Raw genomic sequence first — 15,712 nt, forward strand, 5'->3', positions numbered from 1 at the left:
GAGAAAGGGAAGAGGAAAGGTAGAGAAGTAAAGAGTAATTCAGATTTATGCCACCATGAGAAGTTCCATCACTTGCAAACTCTGTGGGAGTAATGTGTTTTTTTTCAAATTTCTTTTCCTAGAGAAGGCTTATGTGTGGTTTTAGAATGGTCCCTGAGCAGCGGCAAATGTAGACTATTTTGCTGGATTTTGAGTATTTGATCTGTTATTAGTAACACATGTAAATAATGTTTTAACTAGTGAAATAAACCAATCCTGTTTTCTCCCTTTCTTAGGTAAACCTATTTTGGAGTAACGCTAATGCTGAGCCATCTGAGAAAGTCTCTCTTAGGATCTCTGTGACACAGCCCCACTCGATAGTAGGAATTGTAGTTGTTGACAAAAGTGTGAACCTCATGAATGCCTCAAATGATATTACAGTGGAAAACGTGAGTTTAACTATTTTTCATTACAAAAATACATGTTAAAGAGAAAAAAGAAACAATTGCATTACTCCATATATCTAAAGGAAATTTCATTAGTTCCTCTCCAAGTGTAAGTCAATAACCAGTACAGCTTCCAAATAAAAAGGTTCTGCATTCCAGAGCTTAGATTGGAAAGAGGCTCATGTAGTGTCTTTGCTGTCTTATGTGAGAAATGCCACCTGGAGTTTTCCCTCATTTTCATACTATATTTTAATTTAAGACTCTTTAGTCAATACTTGGAAATTGACTTGCCCAATTCTGGGTGACATTGGAGAAGAAAGCTTTCTTATAGTTTTGAAGTACCTTCTATTTGGCCACATAATTGTTATAAATGATCACAGTCCCCATTGAATCAGGAATTTGCAGTGCATTGAGGGAGTGAAATCATGTGGATATGCAGAAAATTTACAAAGCAAGGAATATATGAAAATCTAGCATTATACAAACTAATCCCCTATTTGTTAGTCCTTTCATTTTTAATTGTAAGGTCTTCATATATCCTTGTGTGCCATTGTCAGTTGAAATCTAGATCATATAACTTATGCCCATTAATTAAGTACAGTGATTAACAACATGTCAAGAAGGATATGTATGTTGAGACTAATTTGGTCGTTGTGTTGTAAAATTAATCTTCTTGAGAAAAGTAATACTTTTTTTCAGCCTATACAACTAATTTTTTTCAATCCCTTAAAAACTCCTGTAAAACTCATTGGTTCTATTTTTTTCTCTTGACTTTTCTAAAATTCACATTATTCTAAAAAGTGTATGGCATCTTGCATTTGATTTAATTGAATATGGCAATAGCTCTCATTTTACAGCTCTATAAATATCTGAATAAATATATCTTATTTTTATTTCCTATGTATGTACACACACATACACATACACACATACACTTTTATCTAGTGTTTATGCTCTCTGTGTGTCTCTTTCTCCATCTCTGTCTGTCTCCCTATCTTTCTATACATTTATATTAAATGTTGTCAGATATTAAGATTGCTATCCCAGCTTTCTTTAGGTTCATACCAGCCTGGCATATTTTTCAATTATTTTATTTCCAACCTTTTGTGAGTTTTTGTTTTAAGCATATCTTATAGATAGCACATATCTATATTTTGCATTTGTTTTTTAGTCTAACCTGGTACTCTTATCTTTTAATAGCTTATTTAACTCATTTATTGATACATATACAGTAATTCTTGTTCTAATTAGGAAATTCCTGCTTATTTATGTTAATATATTTAATTTTTTAATTTGCAATTATAGTTGTTATTTAATATTTTAAAACATAGACTACTCTTTTTCATTTCTTTTAATTCTTCTTTCCATGGAAAAGAACATATTCTGCTGGTTTTGCAAGTTATACATTTTATTTATGTTTCTATGATGGATGCCCTAAAGTCATGAATTATACTCATATTTATTATTCTTATTGATTTTTTAAGGTTATCAACATTTGTATCTCCATCTAACAAGATAAGTGTTTTGGTGTGCTCTCGTATTCTTGTACATCTTTTTTGTTTCTGCTTCTGTCCCCATTTTCTTTCCACTTCTGGCCAGATCATGTCAATACTGTACAGAATTATAGTTCTGTGTTGATTGATTGCTTTTTTAATCTATGCTCTCCCTTCATTATTTTAGTTCTGGAAACTTGCATCTATTATTTCTTCATATATTCCCTCTTCTCCATTTTACTTTTTCTCTTTCTCTGGAACTCATATTATTTAGAGATTGGCACTTCTACTTCCTTTGCATAGCTTAGCTTTTCGTTTTATGTCTTCTATCTCTTTGTCTTTTCTGTATTTCTTTGGGAGAGTTCCTTGTTGGACTCTTTTAGCTTACTGACCACTTGTCAGCTGTATCAATCCTCCTTTGATCTCTTGTCTTGGGTTCTTCTTTTTTTTTTTTAAGTGTATTTTATTGATTATGTTGTTACAGTAGTTCCAACATTTTTTCCCCTTTGCTTCCTCTGGCCAGTACCCCCCTTCCCTCCAGCAATTCCACCCCACTTAGTTCATGTCCATGTGTTGTGCATATAAGTTCTTTGGCTTCACCCTTTCCTATATTATTCTTAACTTCCTCCTGTCCATTTTGTACCAACCAATTATGCTTCTTAATGCCTGCACTATTTCCCCATTTCTCCCCTTTCCCGCTCCCAGCCGATAACCCTCCAAATGATCCCCATACCTATGATTCTGTTCCTATTCTGGTTTGCTTCGTTGGAATTTGTTTTTATTTTTTAGATTCAGTTGTTGATAGTTGTGAATTTGTTGTCATTTTAGTGTTCATAGTTTTGATCTTCTTTTTCTTAAGTTAAGTCCCTTTGACATTTCATATAATAGGGCTTGGCGATGATAAACTCCTTTAGCTTTACCTTGTCTGGGAAGCACTTCATCTGCCCTTTCATTCTAAATGATAGCTTTGCTGGATAGAGTAATCTTGGTTGTGGGTCCTTGCTTTTCATCACATTGAATACTGCTTGCAGTCCCTTCCTGCCTGCAATGTGTCCTCTGAGAAATCAGCTGATAGTCCTATAGGCACCCCTCTGTAGGCAACTCTCTCCTTCTCTCTTGCTGCTTTTAGGATTCTCTCTTTATCTTTCACCTTTGGCTTTTTAATCATGATATGACTTGGTGTGGTCCCCTCTGGGTCCAGCTTGCCTGGGACTCTCTGTGCTTCCTGGACTTGTATGTCTATTTCCTTCGCCAAATTTGGGAAGTTTTCCTCCATTATTTTTTTACATAAGTTTTCAATTTCTTGCTCTTCCTCTTCTCCTTCTGGCACCCCTATGATTCGGATGTTGGCATGTTTAAAGTTGCGCAGAGGTTCCCAAGCCTCTCCTCATTTTTTTCAATTCTTGTTTCCTCATTCTGTACTGGTTGACTTTTTTTTTTCTTCCTTATGTTCCAAATCATTGATTTGAACCCCGGTTTTCTTCCCTTCAGTATCGGTTTTGTGTGGATTTCCCTTCGTTTAACTTAGCATAGCCTTCACTTCTTCTCTTATGCGTTTGCCATACTGAAGCATATCTGTCAAGCCTGTGAACATCTTTATCACCAGTGTTTGGAATTCTGCATCTGTTAGGTTGTCTGTCTCCTCATCTGTTAGGTTGGCTATCTCCTTGTCACTTAGTTCTCCCATTGGAACCTTGTTCCGTTCCCTCTTTTGGGCCATACTTTTCTGTCTCCACATTTTGACAGGTTCCTGTGTTTGTTTGCCTCTGTGTCTTAGGTAGAGCTGTCACTCCTGTTACATTGTAAGGGCCAGAGCCTTCGGGATTCCTCAGTACAGGGCAACCTGTTTCACCACATTGTGGTGCTGTATGTGGGGGAGGAGTCTGAGAGAGAACAATGCTGCTTGCTCTGTACTTGCCCCCTTTCCAGGCACTTCTCCACTTTCATATAGGGCTGATGCCTCTCTAGTTGTTGCCCTAGCCATCGTTCCTAGAGTGGATGGATGTGTGGACGCTCTAGGACGGGGGGTGGGGGCAGCCCTTTAAACAAGCAGACTCTGCTGAGAGACCAGCAGTTTCTTCCTCCACCCCAACCTCCACTGGTTTGCACAGTCAGAAGCAATGAGGCTTTATTTTCCCTGGTGCTAGGACCGTGAGCTGCGTGGTCTGGTGAGGAGCTGGGAACGCTCCCCAGGGGTCCCTCCTGACTTTTTAAAATGTGTAACTGTGCTTTCTGCTGGCCTGCTGCTGCTGCTGCCGCTGCTGCTGCCACCACCACACCGCATCCTCTTAGCCCCGACTCCACCCCTCCTACCTGTCTGGATGAGTATTTCTTCTTTATATCTTTATTTGTTGGACTTCCATGCAGCTTGATTTTCTGGAACTTCTGGTTGTCTCTTGTTTTGAGGTAGTTTTATTACTTCTTAGTTGTGGAGGGACACACAGAATGTCTACACTTCAATCTTGGCTGGAAGTTTTTGTGTTGGGTTCTTTATGTCAGCTACTATATTTGTAATATCCATTATTTTTCTTTGGTTATCTTTTGTTCTTGTTTTACATTGCCTAATTTTTCATATCTTCTTATGTATATTTATTTCTATATTTTAAATATTGAGCCGACATTTTTAATATTCTGCTTCACATCCTATGTTGGCTCATTTGATGTCTTTTGTGGCAGTTTTATACTCTTTGAGTGTCTAATTGATTTGGCAGCTACTCTGATAATGTCTGTTGGGGAAGGCTGAACACCCTGTTCTAATCTGTGTAAGTCTTGTGAATTTAAAGCAAGGGGAGGGCTGAAGTTGCAGGGACTAGAGAGTAACTCTTGATTCTCCCTTTTCTGCATGATTCTATTCAGTGCTTATTTTTTAAGCTTTTAGGGAAAAGCAACACCTCGAAGAGGCATTCTCTTGAGATTATGATCCACCCACCATGGGGGTTAAAAGGAGAAGGGGAGAAAGAGTGAATGCTTGAGGGCCAGGGGTCTGTCTTTATGTTTTCCTCACTTTCTCACACCAGATGGGCAGAGGCACTGACCTGGTATTATCTTCCTGGCACCTGCACAGGCAGTTTGGGCTGCTGCCACTGATGATTTTGGCAGTAAAATTGCAAGGAATGGTCTTCCCGAGGCTATCACCTGGAGAGAAGCAAAAGCAGAATATCAAAACCTTTCCTCCAGTCTGTTAACCTGACTGCTACCTCTAGTAGTTTTCAGCCATCAACCTCCTCCCAACACAACAATTCAAGATATCCTTCATTCTTCCCAGTGTTTTTTTGTCCCACACACCCATGTTTCCTGCTTGTTCCTATTGTTTCTCCAGAGTAAGCTCTGGAGGAGGGAGTCAATAGGCTATGATAATAGACCATTTTGGCATCTTTCATTCTTTTTAAATTTGTATATGCTGCCGAGAGACTATTGAATGCCTTGGAATAATTTAAGTATACATGACCTTCCAGGAATACTTTTCAGACACCAACCTTCCCTTCATTAGCCTGTGCTGTAGCTTTGGCAGTGCCCTTTTATTGATTCAGTGAGGAAAGAAGGATTTCTTTATGAGATAGCTGCTTTTTCCTAGGTAATTTCATCAGCTGATGCCTCAGGGTCAGCGGAAGGTGACCTTGCATGTATTTGTGTTCTGGGGCAGTGTTTGAGTCATGGAATTGGAACCTTTTTCTCTTTATTATGTCTGGCTCTGTCTCCATTATCTGTACTTGGGCAAATAACTATATTTGCCAGTTTGTTGAGATAGTATGAAATTTTGTTTTCTCATTCAGTGTTGTCCTCTTGGTGCCTGTTCTAGCACATGTTTGCTTACCATGGATGTAATGGCTATTGTTTGCAGAGGAGAAACAGTGGTTCTGGGTATTTAATTTTAAATTTTGTTTAGTTTTTTTAAACTTCTACTTATAATCTTTTATTTTTATTTATGCCTTTGTGTTAATTTGTCTGGTTAATGCTAATTAATGTAAATATGGGAGATGTATCGAAATAGTTACTAGGAGAGTATAATATCTTAACTTTTTTATTGTAGTAATTATATATGTATACATAACATAAAAGTACAAATTTTTACAAGCATAACTCAGTGGCACCAATTGCATTCATAATGTTGTACAACCACCACCAATATCTTTCCTAAACTTTTTCATCATTCCAAACAGAGACTCTGTAACCATTAAGGAATAACTCCCCGATTCCTCCCTTCTTTCAGTTGTTGGTAACCTCTAATTACCTCTGTCTTTATGAATTTGCCTATTCTAGCTATTTCATGTAAGTGGAATCATTTAATGTTTGTCCTTTTGTGTCTACCTTACTTCACTCAGCATAATGTTTCAAGGTTCATCCATATTGTAGTTTGTTATCAAAACTTTTTCTTTTTATGGCTGAATAATATTCCATTGTATGTATGTGCCACATCTTGTTCATCCATTCTTCTGTTGATGGATGCTTAGGCTATTTCTACCTTTTGGTTATTGTGACTAGTGCTGCAATGAACATTGGCATACAAGTATCTCTTTGAGTCTCTGTTTTCAGTTTTGTGGGGTATATGCATAAGAGTGGAATTGCTGGGCCATATTCTCATTCTGTGTTTAACTTGTTTAGGAACTGCCAATTTTACTCACTCTTGCTAGCAGTGAGTACTTCTCTTAAAAAATAACATTGCTAATGTGGTACATGCAAATATCTCATTAAAAAACTATCTCATAAATGTAATTTGCATTGCTTTGATTATTAATAAGGTTGAATATTTTTCTTATTAATAATTCGCATTTCATCTTTTGTGGATTTTCTCTTTGTGTTATTTAAAAAATTTAACTCATATTTTACAGATCTTATTTTAACCGTCAAATATAGCTCATTTATCTCTGCCAAACGTATTGGTCATTTTCAATGCTGACATCTGTGTGTTGGTCTTGTTAACCAGTGAAATTTAAATTCCTTCTGGGCAAAACTCAAGCCCGTACTTCTTAGGAACTCTCGCTTGCTAAACAGAGTAAAAATAAATTTAAATAAGAAATATAATTTTGGCTGATTGAGTCATGTACAAAGCATTCACATATTATTTTTCTGTTTGTGTCATTTTCAAATTTGATAAGTATGTGGGCTGTGTATTATCTAAGTTACATGTAAGAAGTGCTGCAGAGGGAAGAACAGGCTGATATGAATCTGTCCATTTCATATGTTTTATCTTCTGCTTAGGTGGTCCATGAGTTGGAGCTTTATAACACAGGATATTATTTAGGCATGTTCATGAATTCTTTTGCAGTCTTTCAGGTATGTTATTTTGCTATGTAATTTGAAAAGATATTAGTATCTTTTACTGTTGTAAACACTTTTAGAATTAATGATATGAGTTAGGAAATGTAAACCTTTTATTAAATGCATTGCTGAAGTGCAGAGTATATGTAAGTGTAATTTAAAATGGAAAGATAACCATCCTTCCAGTTTTAAAAGCAAATGGAAAAATTCACTATTAGAGAAATTAATGGAATTTTCATTAAACAAATAACTTATTGCCTTCATATTACTTTCCTTGGCTTGTTATGCCGAGAGAGAGAGAGAGAGAGAGAGAGAGAGAGAGAGAGAGAGAGAATAAGTATACTCATATACATACATAAACACTAAAAAATAAATGAACAAGAGTAAAAAAAGGAATTTAGTATTCTGCATAAAAACAAATGAGCAAGAGTCAGTTAGGAATATGGGATAATTTAGAGAGCATTAAACTTTTCAGAGAACATTTTACTTATTTTTTCTAGGAATGTGGCCTCTGGGTATTGACAGATGCAAGCCTTACGCAGGGTTACATTGATGGTGTTTGTAAGTAAAATCTGGCAATGTGCTTTTACAGTCTTTAAGTCTTTCATCTCAAGTATTTAAAATTACTTATATAGGTGTGAATACTTTCTGGTTGAACATGGATATTGTGATATTTATTTTCTGTTCTCTTAGCCTAAAATGTTTGGAGTTTAATGTTCTTGGAATTATACCTGGGCTATGACATGAAATTTTCAACTGGGCTTCTGTCTAGATTTTTGAAATGAATGCTTTCCATTTGCTCTCTGTAATTCTTTGAGGCGGTTACATTTTTGGATATAATGGAAGATCCTGTGCTTCCAATTTGTATTACAAACTGTGATGTTACTTTGGAGTTAGATAAAAGGAGCAATATGTTTTTGAAACATTTTTGTTCTCTAGCTTTTTGACGTTCACCTAGAATAGAGCCCAGATGCTGTAAAATATGTTGACATGCACAGGCTCACACACACATGCACACACACTCATCACATCACCCTGAGTTCTTCCTGGCAGGGTCACATCTATACATCCTAGATCCCTGGGTCGCTAAGTACAGTTGTCCACTCAGCTAATAAGAAGAAGTGTACTTTTAGGAAGAAGTCATAAAATGTTTTGACTGAGGAAATATATAAATGAGAGTAGGTAATTCTAGAAGTTGCTTTTTTCTTTCCGGTAAAGTTATACTAATGTCATCATGAAAGGTTTCCAGAACTGTCTCAGTTTCTATCCCCAGTGCTCCTATTTCTGTCAGCTGTTCTCAGTTTCTCCACACTGAGTTCTTTGGCATCGGGTTGGTTATAGCCACATTCCTGAGCCTCTGTCCTGAAACTAAAAAGGATAATTTTATAGGTTTTTAAAAATCCTCACCCAAGGACATGTTTATTGATTTGAGGTGGTGGGGGGGAGAGAGTGAGAGAGTGAGTGAGAGAGAGAGAGAGAGAGAGAGAGAGAGAGAGAGAGAGAGAGAGAGAAACAGAGAAACATCAATCGATCAGTTGCCTCCCATATGCACCCTGACTGGTGATGAAACCTGCAACCCCTTGGTGCACAGGATGATGCTCCAACCAATTGAGCCACCCATCCAGGGCTAATTTTATAGTCTTAAAGATATTATGGAGTTATTATGATCTCTGTGTATTAAAGACATGTGGCACATTTACCTTTATTCATGTACTTATCTGTTCTAGACAACCTTCTGAGCAGTCTACCTTTCTTCATATTCTTTGTCAGCCTCAGCTTTTACCTATCTTTGTTCATCTTTACCTAGTAACTCCTGATGCCCACTGTACTACTCATTCTATTGTTAGTAATACTTACTGTATCCTTTACCTTTTCTGAGAACCTTTTTCTCCTCTTTTACTGTAACAAAAGAAATCTAATACTCTTAACTAGCATATTGTATTCCCAGAAACCTTCTCAAGTGAACATTTATTTATCTGTCCCCCCTCTGGACCAGGGTCAGTAGGTACATAAGGTATTTTGGGGGCTACTTTCTCTTAAATACTTTAAGACTGCTGTTCAATAATCCTCAGTTAGAGCCTCATCATTTTATGCTCAGAAATTTTAATTATACCTCCTTTAATAAAAATTCAGGCCACCTACTTTCCCTTTCCCTTTCTATATATTGGTGGTCTCTATATATTAATTCAGAGTCTTACTCTGTTGTCATCCTGAGGGATTTGAGTGTCACGTGGTTGATCCATCTAATGGATGCTATCCTGTGATGGCCACTATGGAAACAGTAGTCACCCAAGGGCACATTATCACCCGAACTTTGCTCTGCTCCTGACATTTCAAATGCCTGTCCTTGTACCTTGTATATTCCCTTACCCCCCTAAAAATTATTAAATGTCTTCTTTGGTCTTGACTTCTGGTTATTCTGGGTTATTGGCTCCTTCTGCCTCTGTTTTCCTCCAATACCTGGCATGGACCATATGGTCAATCAGTCTGGTAAAAATCTTCCCTAGTCCCTTGTCCTTCCCCAATAAACTCAACACTGGATCAACTGGATTGCTTATCTTACCCTTCTGTTTCTGCACCTTGATGCTCCTCCACAAATGCCCTAAATTCAATATGTCACAAACCAAGTTTATGGTCTTATCTCTTCTTACAACCTCACTCTTCCTTAATATGTTTTGATTTATATGTGATATCTCTGTTAATGAAATAGTTATTTACCCAGATACCCAAATCAAAAACTTGGAACTCATCCTCTCTGTCAATGTGGTTAAGAAAGGAATTTGCCATCAAGTACTTCTGGCTTTGAATTCTGGCTTTATGACTGAGAAAATCAATTAACCTCTCTAAGCCTCAGTTTTCCCCCTAAAGCATAGGACTAATAATATTACTTGTATTACTGGATGTTGTGAGGCTAAATTCAAAAGCATGTAAATGCTTAGCACATGTTATATAGTCTGCAATTACCTGTTATATTATCCCTCAGATGCAGTTTATTCATTCATTATTCAAAAGATAACAGTGATATTAATTGCATACTTAGCATGTTTGAGACAGTGGAGCCTCTAACTCGGTCTCATGGAGCAAAGCAGCAGACAGAAGAGTGTGCTGGTGGGGTCAGTGCAGCGTGCTCTGAGCACACACGGACGTCATCCAACCAAGAGATAGAGCAGAGTTGTCTCTTGAGATGTCTCCTTCCTCTCCTCTCCTTGGTTTCAGGCCTTTATCAGTGTCTCCTTGCTGTAGCTTCCTAACTAACAGTTTTGCCTACTTCCATTGCCATCAGCAAAACCATTGTTAGTCTGAGGCCAGAGATATTGTATAAAAACCATGGATTAGAGCATGTTTCTAATTTATTAAAAAACCTTCAATAGGTCATCATTGCTTAGAGGATGACATCCAAACCCTTCACCATGGGATATTTGATATTTTAAAATCTGGACCCAACCATTCTTTTTCCTCTCATTGTGTGCCACTTTATTACCCATTGCCTTTTTCTGCACGTGTCTTTGAACTTAATTTACTATCTGCCCCCCACCCCCACCCCAATGGGATACTCTTAATCTGGAGACTTAAGGAAAATGGAATGCTCAAAACAATGCAAAGCGGAATTTTCTGCCCTAACCAGACTCTTTTCATCATTCAAATGCTGTGTAAAATCAACCATTTGCTGCATAACAGACATTTTACATATGTCTATTATCACTCTTACTATGTTTGCTACAGTTTTCTATTTGTCTGCCTCCTCTGTAGACTGTGAGCAGAGCTCATTGCACTCATCTTTGTATCCTTGGTATCTGCTATAGTATTTTTTTTTTTTTTTACATTTTATTTTGAAATAATTTTAGACCTATAGATGAGTTGCAAAAACAGAGAAAGGTGATCCAGAGTCTGTATGGCAATATGGCTTCCTAATAAGAGTGAAGCTAGTAGCATCTTATGGCTACTATAGCCAGTGGTAATCAGCTTAGAGAGATGAAAAGAAGAGACTAGCAAAATTGGAGGTAGCTTTTAAAATGTGATTTAACTGATTTTTTTGCAATTGAACTGTTAGTAGTTTTTCAGGTATTGGCCATAGGGGAACAAAACTTTTTTTTTAGTTCTCTCTCAGCTGTCACTGGCCATATGGCCTTGGGTATGTCATTTAGTTTTTCATATTTCTCATCTGCAAAATAAGAGGATTGGACAAGATGAACTCTGAAGTCCCGTTCAGCTGGGAGGTACTGCGATTCTATGCACTAAGTTTATAATCATTCTCTACATGACATTTTCACTAATAGTTGTCAATATTTATTTTTAGATGAAAGTGTACTGCTTGTTGAGGAGTCCTTTGAGGAAAATGACAGACAATTGGTAAATTTCTATGACTTTTCTTCAGTTGGCAATCCACGTGTCAGAAAGCATTTTCCAGAGACTTGGATTTGGCTAGACACCAACATGGGGTAAATATTTATAAGGTTGTTTGTTCATATATATTTTGTTTAGAGTTAGTTTTAAAGAAGTTTTGTTCTCTTTCTAATTGTTAAATACAAGCATAGTGTGATTAAGAACTGAACAGACCAAGAGGTATTTATTTTGAAATGAAGTCTATTATATCTAAATATAGTATTTAATAAAGCTGTGTGCAAATTGTGGCAGTGAAAATATCATTAAGGGGAAGATAAGCTTTTTTTCCATAATGAAGGGTGATTTTAACTTCTTTGAAGTTTCTTGGCTCTCATTGGAGAGAAACTGAGAGTTTATTTGTTGTGTTGGAGTGGGGAGCACTCATGGTTTGTTCCTCTACCTTGTGGCTCCTCATAAAATGTCCATCCCTGTGAGTGACAGAGAAAGAGGGTGGGGGCGGTGTAAGGAGTCAGCTTGAAGCTACCTGCTTGATGACTAAGGAAGTAAATCTTGAAATATACACATTAAAAAGTCAGCCATTTACAGAAACTTGAAATAAGATGCAGGTCAAACCTAAAATATACCCAACAAATAACATTGGTTTTGATACAGAAGGAAACTTTTATGCAAATTGAGAGACAAAATTATAGTTATTTGAAAAATATATTTATTATATATACAAAATTTATGAAAATCATGTTTATTTTTAATATGTAAACACTGTATAAAACTTTTATATTAATATGGATCAGTATGACCTTATAATGACCTATTCCTTGCTGTTTTATGTGTAAATTAAAAAAATTTAGATATGTAAATGATTTGTAAAATTAATATTCTTCCAAAAAATGGTTTAGGTTATGTTGACTTATTTTGAAATGTGTCAGTTCTTGGTTTTGTGATTTTTATGTTTATCTTGACTTCAGTTCCAAGATTTATGAAGAATTTGAAGTTACTGTACCTGATTCTATCACTTCTTGGGTAGCTACTGCTTTTGTGATCTCTGAGGATTTAGGTCTTGGACTAACAACTACTCCAGTGGAGGTAGTATATTAAAGTGCTGCTTATAAATGTTACAGTTCCATAAAGTGAAGAAAGTGTTAACTGCTCAACAGATTATAATTGCTTACGATGTTGATCACGGTTTAGAGATTGCTAGGTTTTTCCTTTTTGTTTTTCATCTGTTTTGAATTTTAGAATATGAACGGTATTAAGCTGCTAAATGTGCTAGGTCCATATTAAGTTTTGGATAGAAAGCTTATTATTGACCGAATCCAACCACTTACAAAGGCCAGACAGTATTTCTCTGTGTCCCTCTTTCAAGGACAAACAGAACTCAAGATGTTCCCTAGCAGACATTCTTTCATATCTCTTTGGTCAAGTTGCATCACCTGTCACTTCTTAAAACAGTCACTGGCGAGAGGGACATAATAATGATCTTCAGTCTTAGACTAGTAGCTCTCACCTCTGTCATGCCTGAAGCCCCCCTGTTATAACAGATATTTTGTTTTGTCCTTTTACCAATCAAAATAAAATTCTTAGAATATATAATATACCCACATATTCAATTAAAAAATCAATGTTATATCCTAAGTGAAATATTAAGCAGAAATAAAAGGAAAGTAATATATGATAAAATATATATTTAAGGATTTAAATAACCAGACATAACTAACTCCACTAGAAGATAGAGTAATATATTTAAATATTTATGCCATGCACAGAAATGCACTTTAACATACATGTACTGGTTTAGCAACACAAAAACCTTGAGTGGTACTGCCTATAGTGATGTAAATTTCTAGAACCATAAACAACTTTTAGTAAAGTTACAAACAAAACCAGTGCAGTTTTCTTTTGGTTTTAAAATAGTTGTATTTATGAAAAATTGAGTGTGTATTGAAAAGTGCTTTGAGTTTACAATATATGTTGGAATTATGTCATGAGTTCAGGTTATTATAACCAAGTACTTTATCTACAGTACACAACTCATGAGGGACATGGGAGACGTCTCTGTTGTCCAGGACTGTCCTGTGCATTGCAGACTTTTACCTGCTGAGTGCCAATAGACCCTTCAAACATATGGCAATCTAAGACACTTCCACAAATGACCAAACAAATCTCTAGAGGGGATTACTGCTGCCAGTGAGAACCCCTGGTTTATAGGAATCGATGTTTATCCTCTGAGGCAAGGGGCAGGGGTTCAGCTTCCTCTGCAGGACCTGGTCAACTGTGTCAGAGTTGATTCACCAACAAGGAAGTCTGTGTGTCTGCATATGTTAAAGACAGTAAGCAGGACATCTTTTACACTCTGCACCGGAGTCTAAAACAGGGGCTCTTTGATTTGGCTAGCTGCTTTCAAAGCAGATGGGTGGAGTTAGTATAGCATAGTAGAAGAGGAACTTGGCATTGTTGTCAGACACACTGGGATCCAGTTCTGGCTCCTTCACTTTCTGGAATGTGATCTCATACTAGCTATAGGGGTCTCTGAACTTCACATTTCATTTCTGTAAAATATGAGCATGACACCTGCCTCAAGGTTGAAATGGTTAAATGACATAATTTGTGCAAAGTACCTGGTTTCAAGTAGGCCCTTAATAAAATGTAGTGTTGACTAACATAAATTAAATCAATTTATAATATTGCTACTTGCTGTATGTTGATAGGCAAGTGGACATTTCTATGTGAAGTTATAAATTTTATAGGCTTTGTGAGATTTTCTTTTAATTGCATAAAATGTGAAGCATTTTAATTTGAATAAAATATGTATTCATTGTGTTCTTTCCAGCTACAAGCTTTTCAGCCATTTTTCATCTTTTTGAATCTTCCCTACTCTGTGATCAGAGGTGAAGAATTTGCTTTGGAAGTAACCATATTCAATTATTTGAAAGATGCCACGAAGGTAATATATTAAAGGTTTTGTTAATCATGTATACTCCAGGAAAAAATGGAGAAAACTTGCAGGGACTGGGTGGGATAGTGTTTAGGTTCTGGGTGTTTCAGCCTTTTATACATTCTGGAGAAATGAACATAAACAAACTTTGGCAGCGATTTTTTCTGCCTATTAACGTCTAAGGATGTTATTGTCATGTCTAAGCATTCTCTCTCTCTCTCTCACCCCCACCCCCCTTCTGTCCTCTCCAGCACAGTTTCTCTGCTTAAGCCACGTAACTTCCTTCCGTATTGTCTCTGAGGCAGGTCTTTCTCTTTCTTGCCTTTTGCGGTTTTTCCTAGTTTTACATCTAGAATGTGTTGCCACTTGTCACTGACATTCTGTGCCCAATGTAGCTGGCAAGAACTTATTTCATTCAAGACCTGACTTGAAACTAGGATGCCTTTTCTCACCTATTCTGTTGTGTTTATTGTCCCCGTGTTTATACAGTGTATTCTTTTTTCCAGGCTTTGTTGTTTGAGTCATGCACCTGTGTCCCCTTAGGCAGCTCCCTGGGGGGAGGGAACAGCCCCCTGTTTGTGTTGTGTCCCTAGTAGAGTTAACTAAATGCTTGATCCCTCTATGCCCCAGAATAGGTAGGGATATGTAATTAACCTAATAAGGTTAATTGCATGAAAACTCTATAATTCCTTTAAGCACTATGTCCATAGAGTAAATTGTTTCTTATTTTAAAATTTTAGTTTTTAATCCAATCAACATGGTACAGTGTGAAGAGTGAAAGCTCTTGAGTCAGAGACCAGGATTCAGTTCCCTCTCTACCACTTACTGTCTCTATAGAAAATAATTTGAGAAACAGATGAGAAAATAAATGGGAAAACAGTTCATAAAGTGTAAGGCCTAGAGAAATGCTCTTCTTGATGATGCTGGCAACTTTGACATACTTTACAAAAGTTTACAACCAATGTATACTTCAGGACAGATACCTGAGTCACACTTTATTTGGAATAATTTTAGCAGAGACTCTCAGTGGATGTCATAATGTTTCATTCTTTTGTCTCAGTTTTTTCTAGTAAGACCAGTGTCTCAGAATGACAGTTAAAACAGGCTTGTGGCAATACCATGACATGAAATAACCTTTCTGGGTGCCTTCTTTCCAACCAAAGCTTTGGTTAATGAGATAATTTGATGTTGGTTGGGGTTGACTTTAGAAGTGTTCTGGGAAAGCACAGGAAAGAAATGAAAATTTCCTGATACCCTGT

The 15,712-nt window shown here is 36.7% G+C and overlaps 1 protein-coding gene across 1 annotated transcript in view; it reads left to right on the plus strand.

Moving 5' to 3' along the window:
- Positions 1-15,712, plus strand: part of CD109 (CD109 molecule) — a 133,986-nt gene that overhangs the window by 90,161 nt on the left and 28,113 nt on the right. Inside the window, exons 15-20 of the mRNA XM_090282669.1 lie at positions 276-428; positions 7,118-7,192; positions 7,678-7,738; positions 11,475-11,616; positions 12,487-12,604; positions 14,349-14,462. Coding sequence (XP_090138795.1) covers positions 276-428; positions 7,118-7,192; positions 7,678-7,738; positions 11,475-11,616; positions 12,487-12,604; positions 14,349-14,462 — 663 coding nt within the window. The remainder of the gene's footprint in view (positions 1-275; positions 429-7,117; positions 7,193-7,677; positions 7,739-11,474; positions 11,617-12,486; positions 12,605-14,348; positions 14,463-15,712) is intronic.

This window comes from Furipterus horrens, unplaced genomic scaffold, assembly GCF_987537825.1.
Source record: "Furipterus horrens unplaced genomic scaffold, mFurHor1.1.pri manual_scaffold_6, whole genome shotgun sequence".
Classification (NCBI taxonomy): domain Eukaryota; kingdom Metazoa; phylum Chordata; class Mammalia; order Chiroptera; family Furipteridae; genus Furipterus; species Furipterus horrens.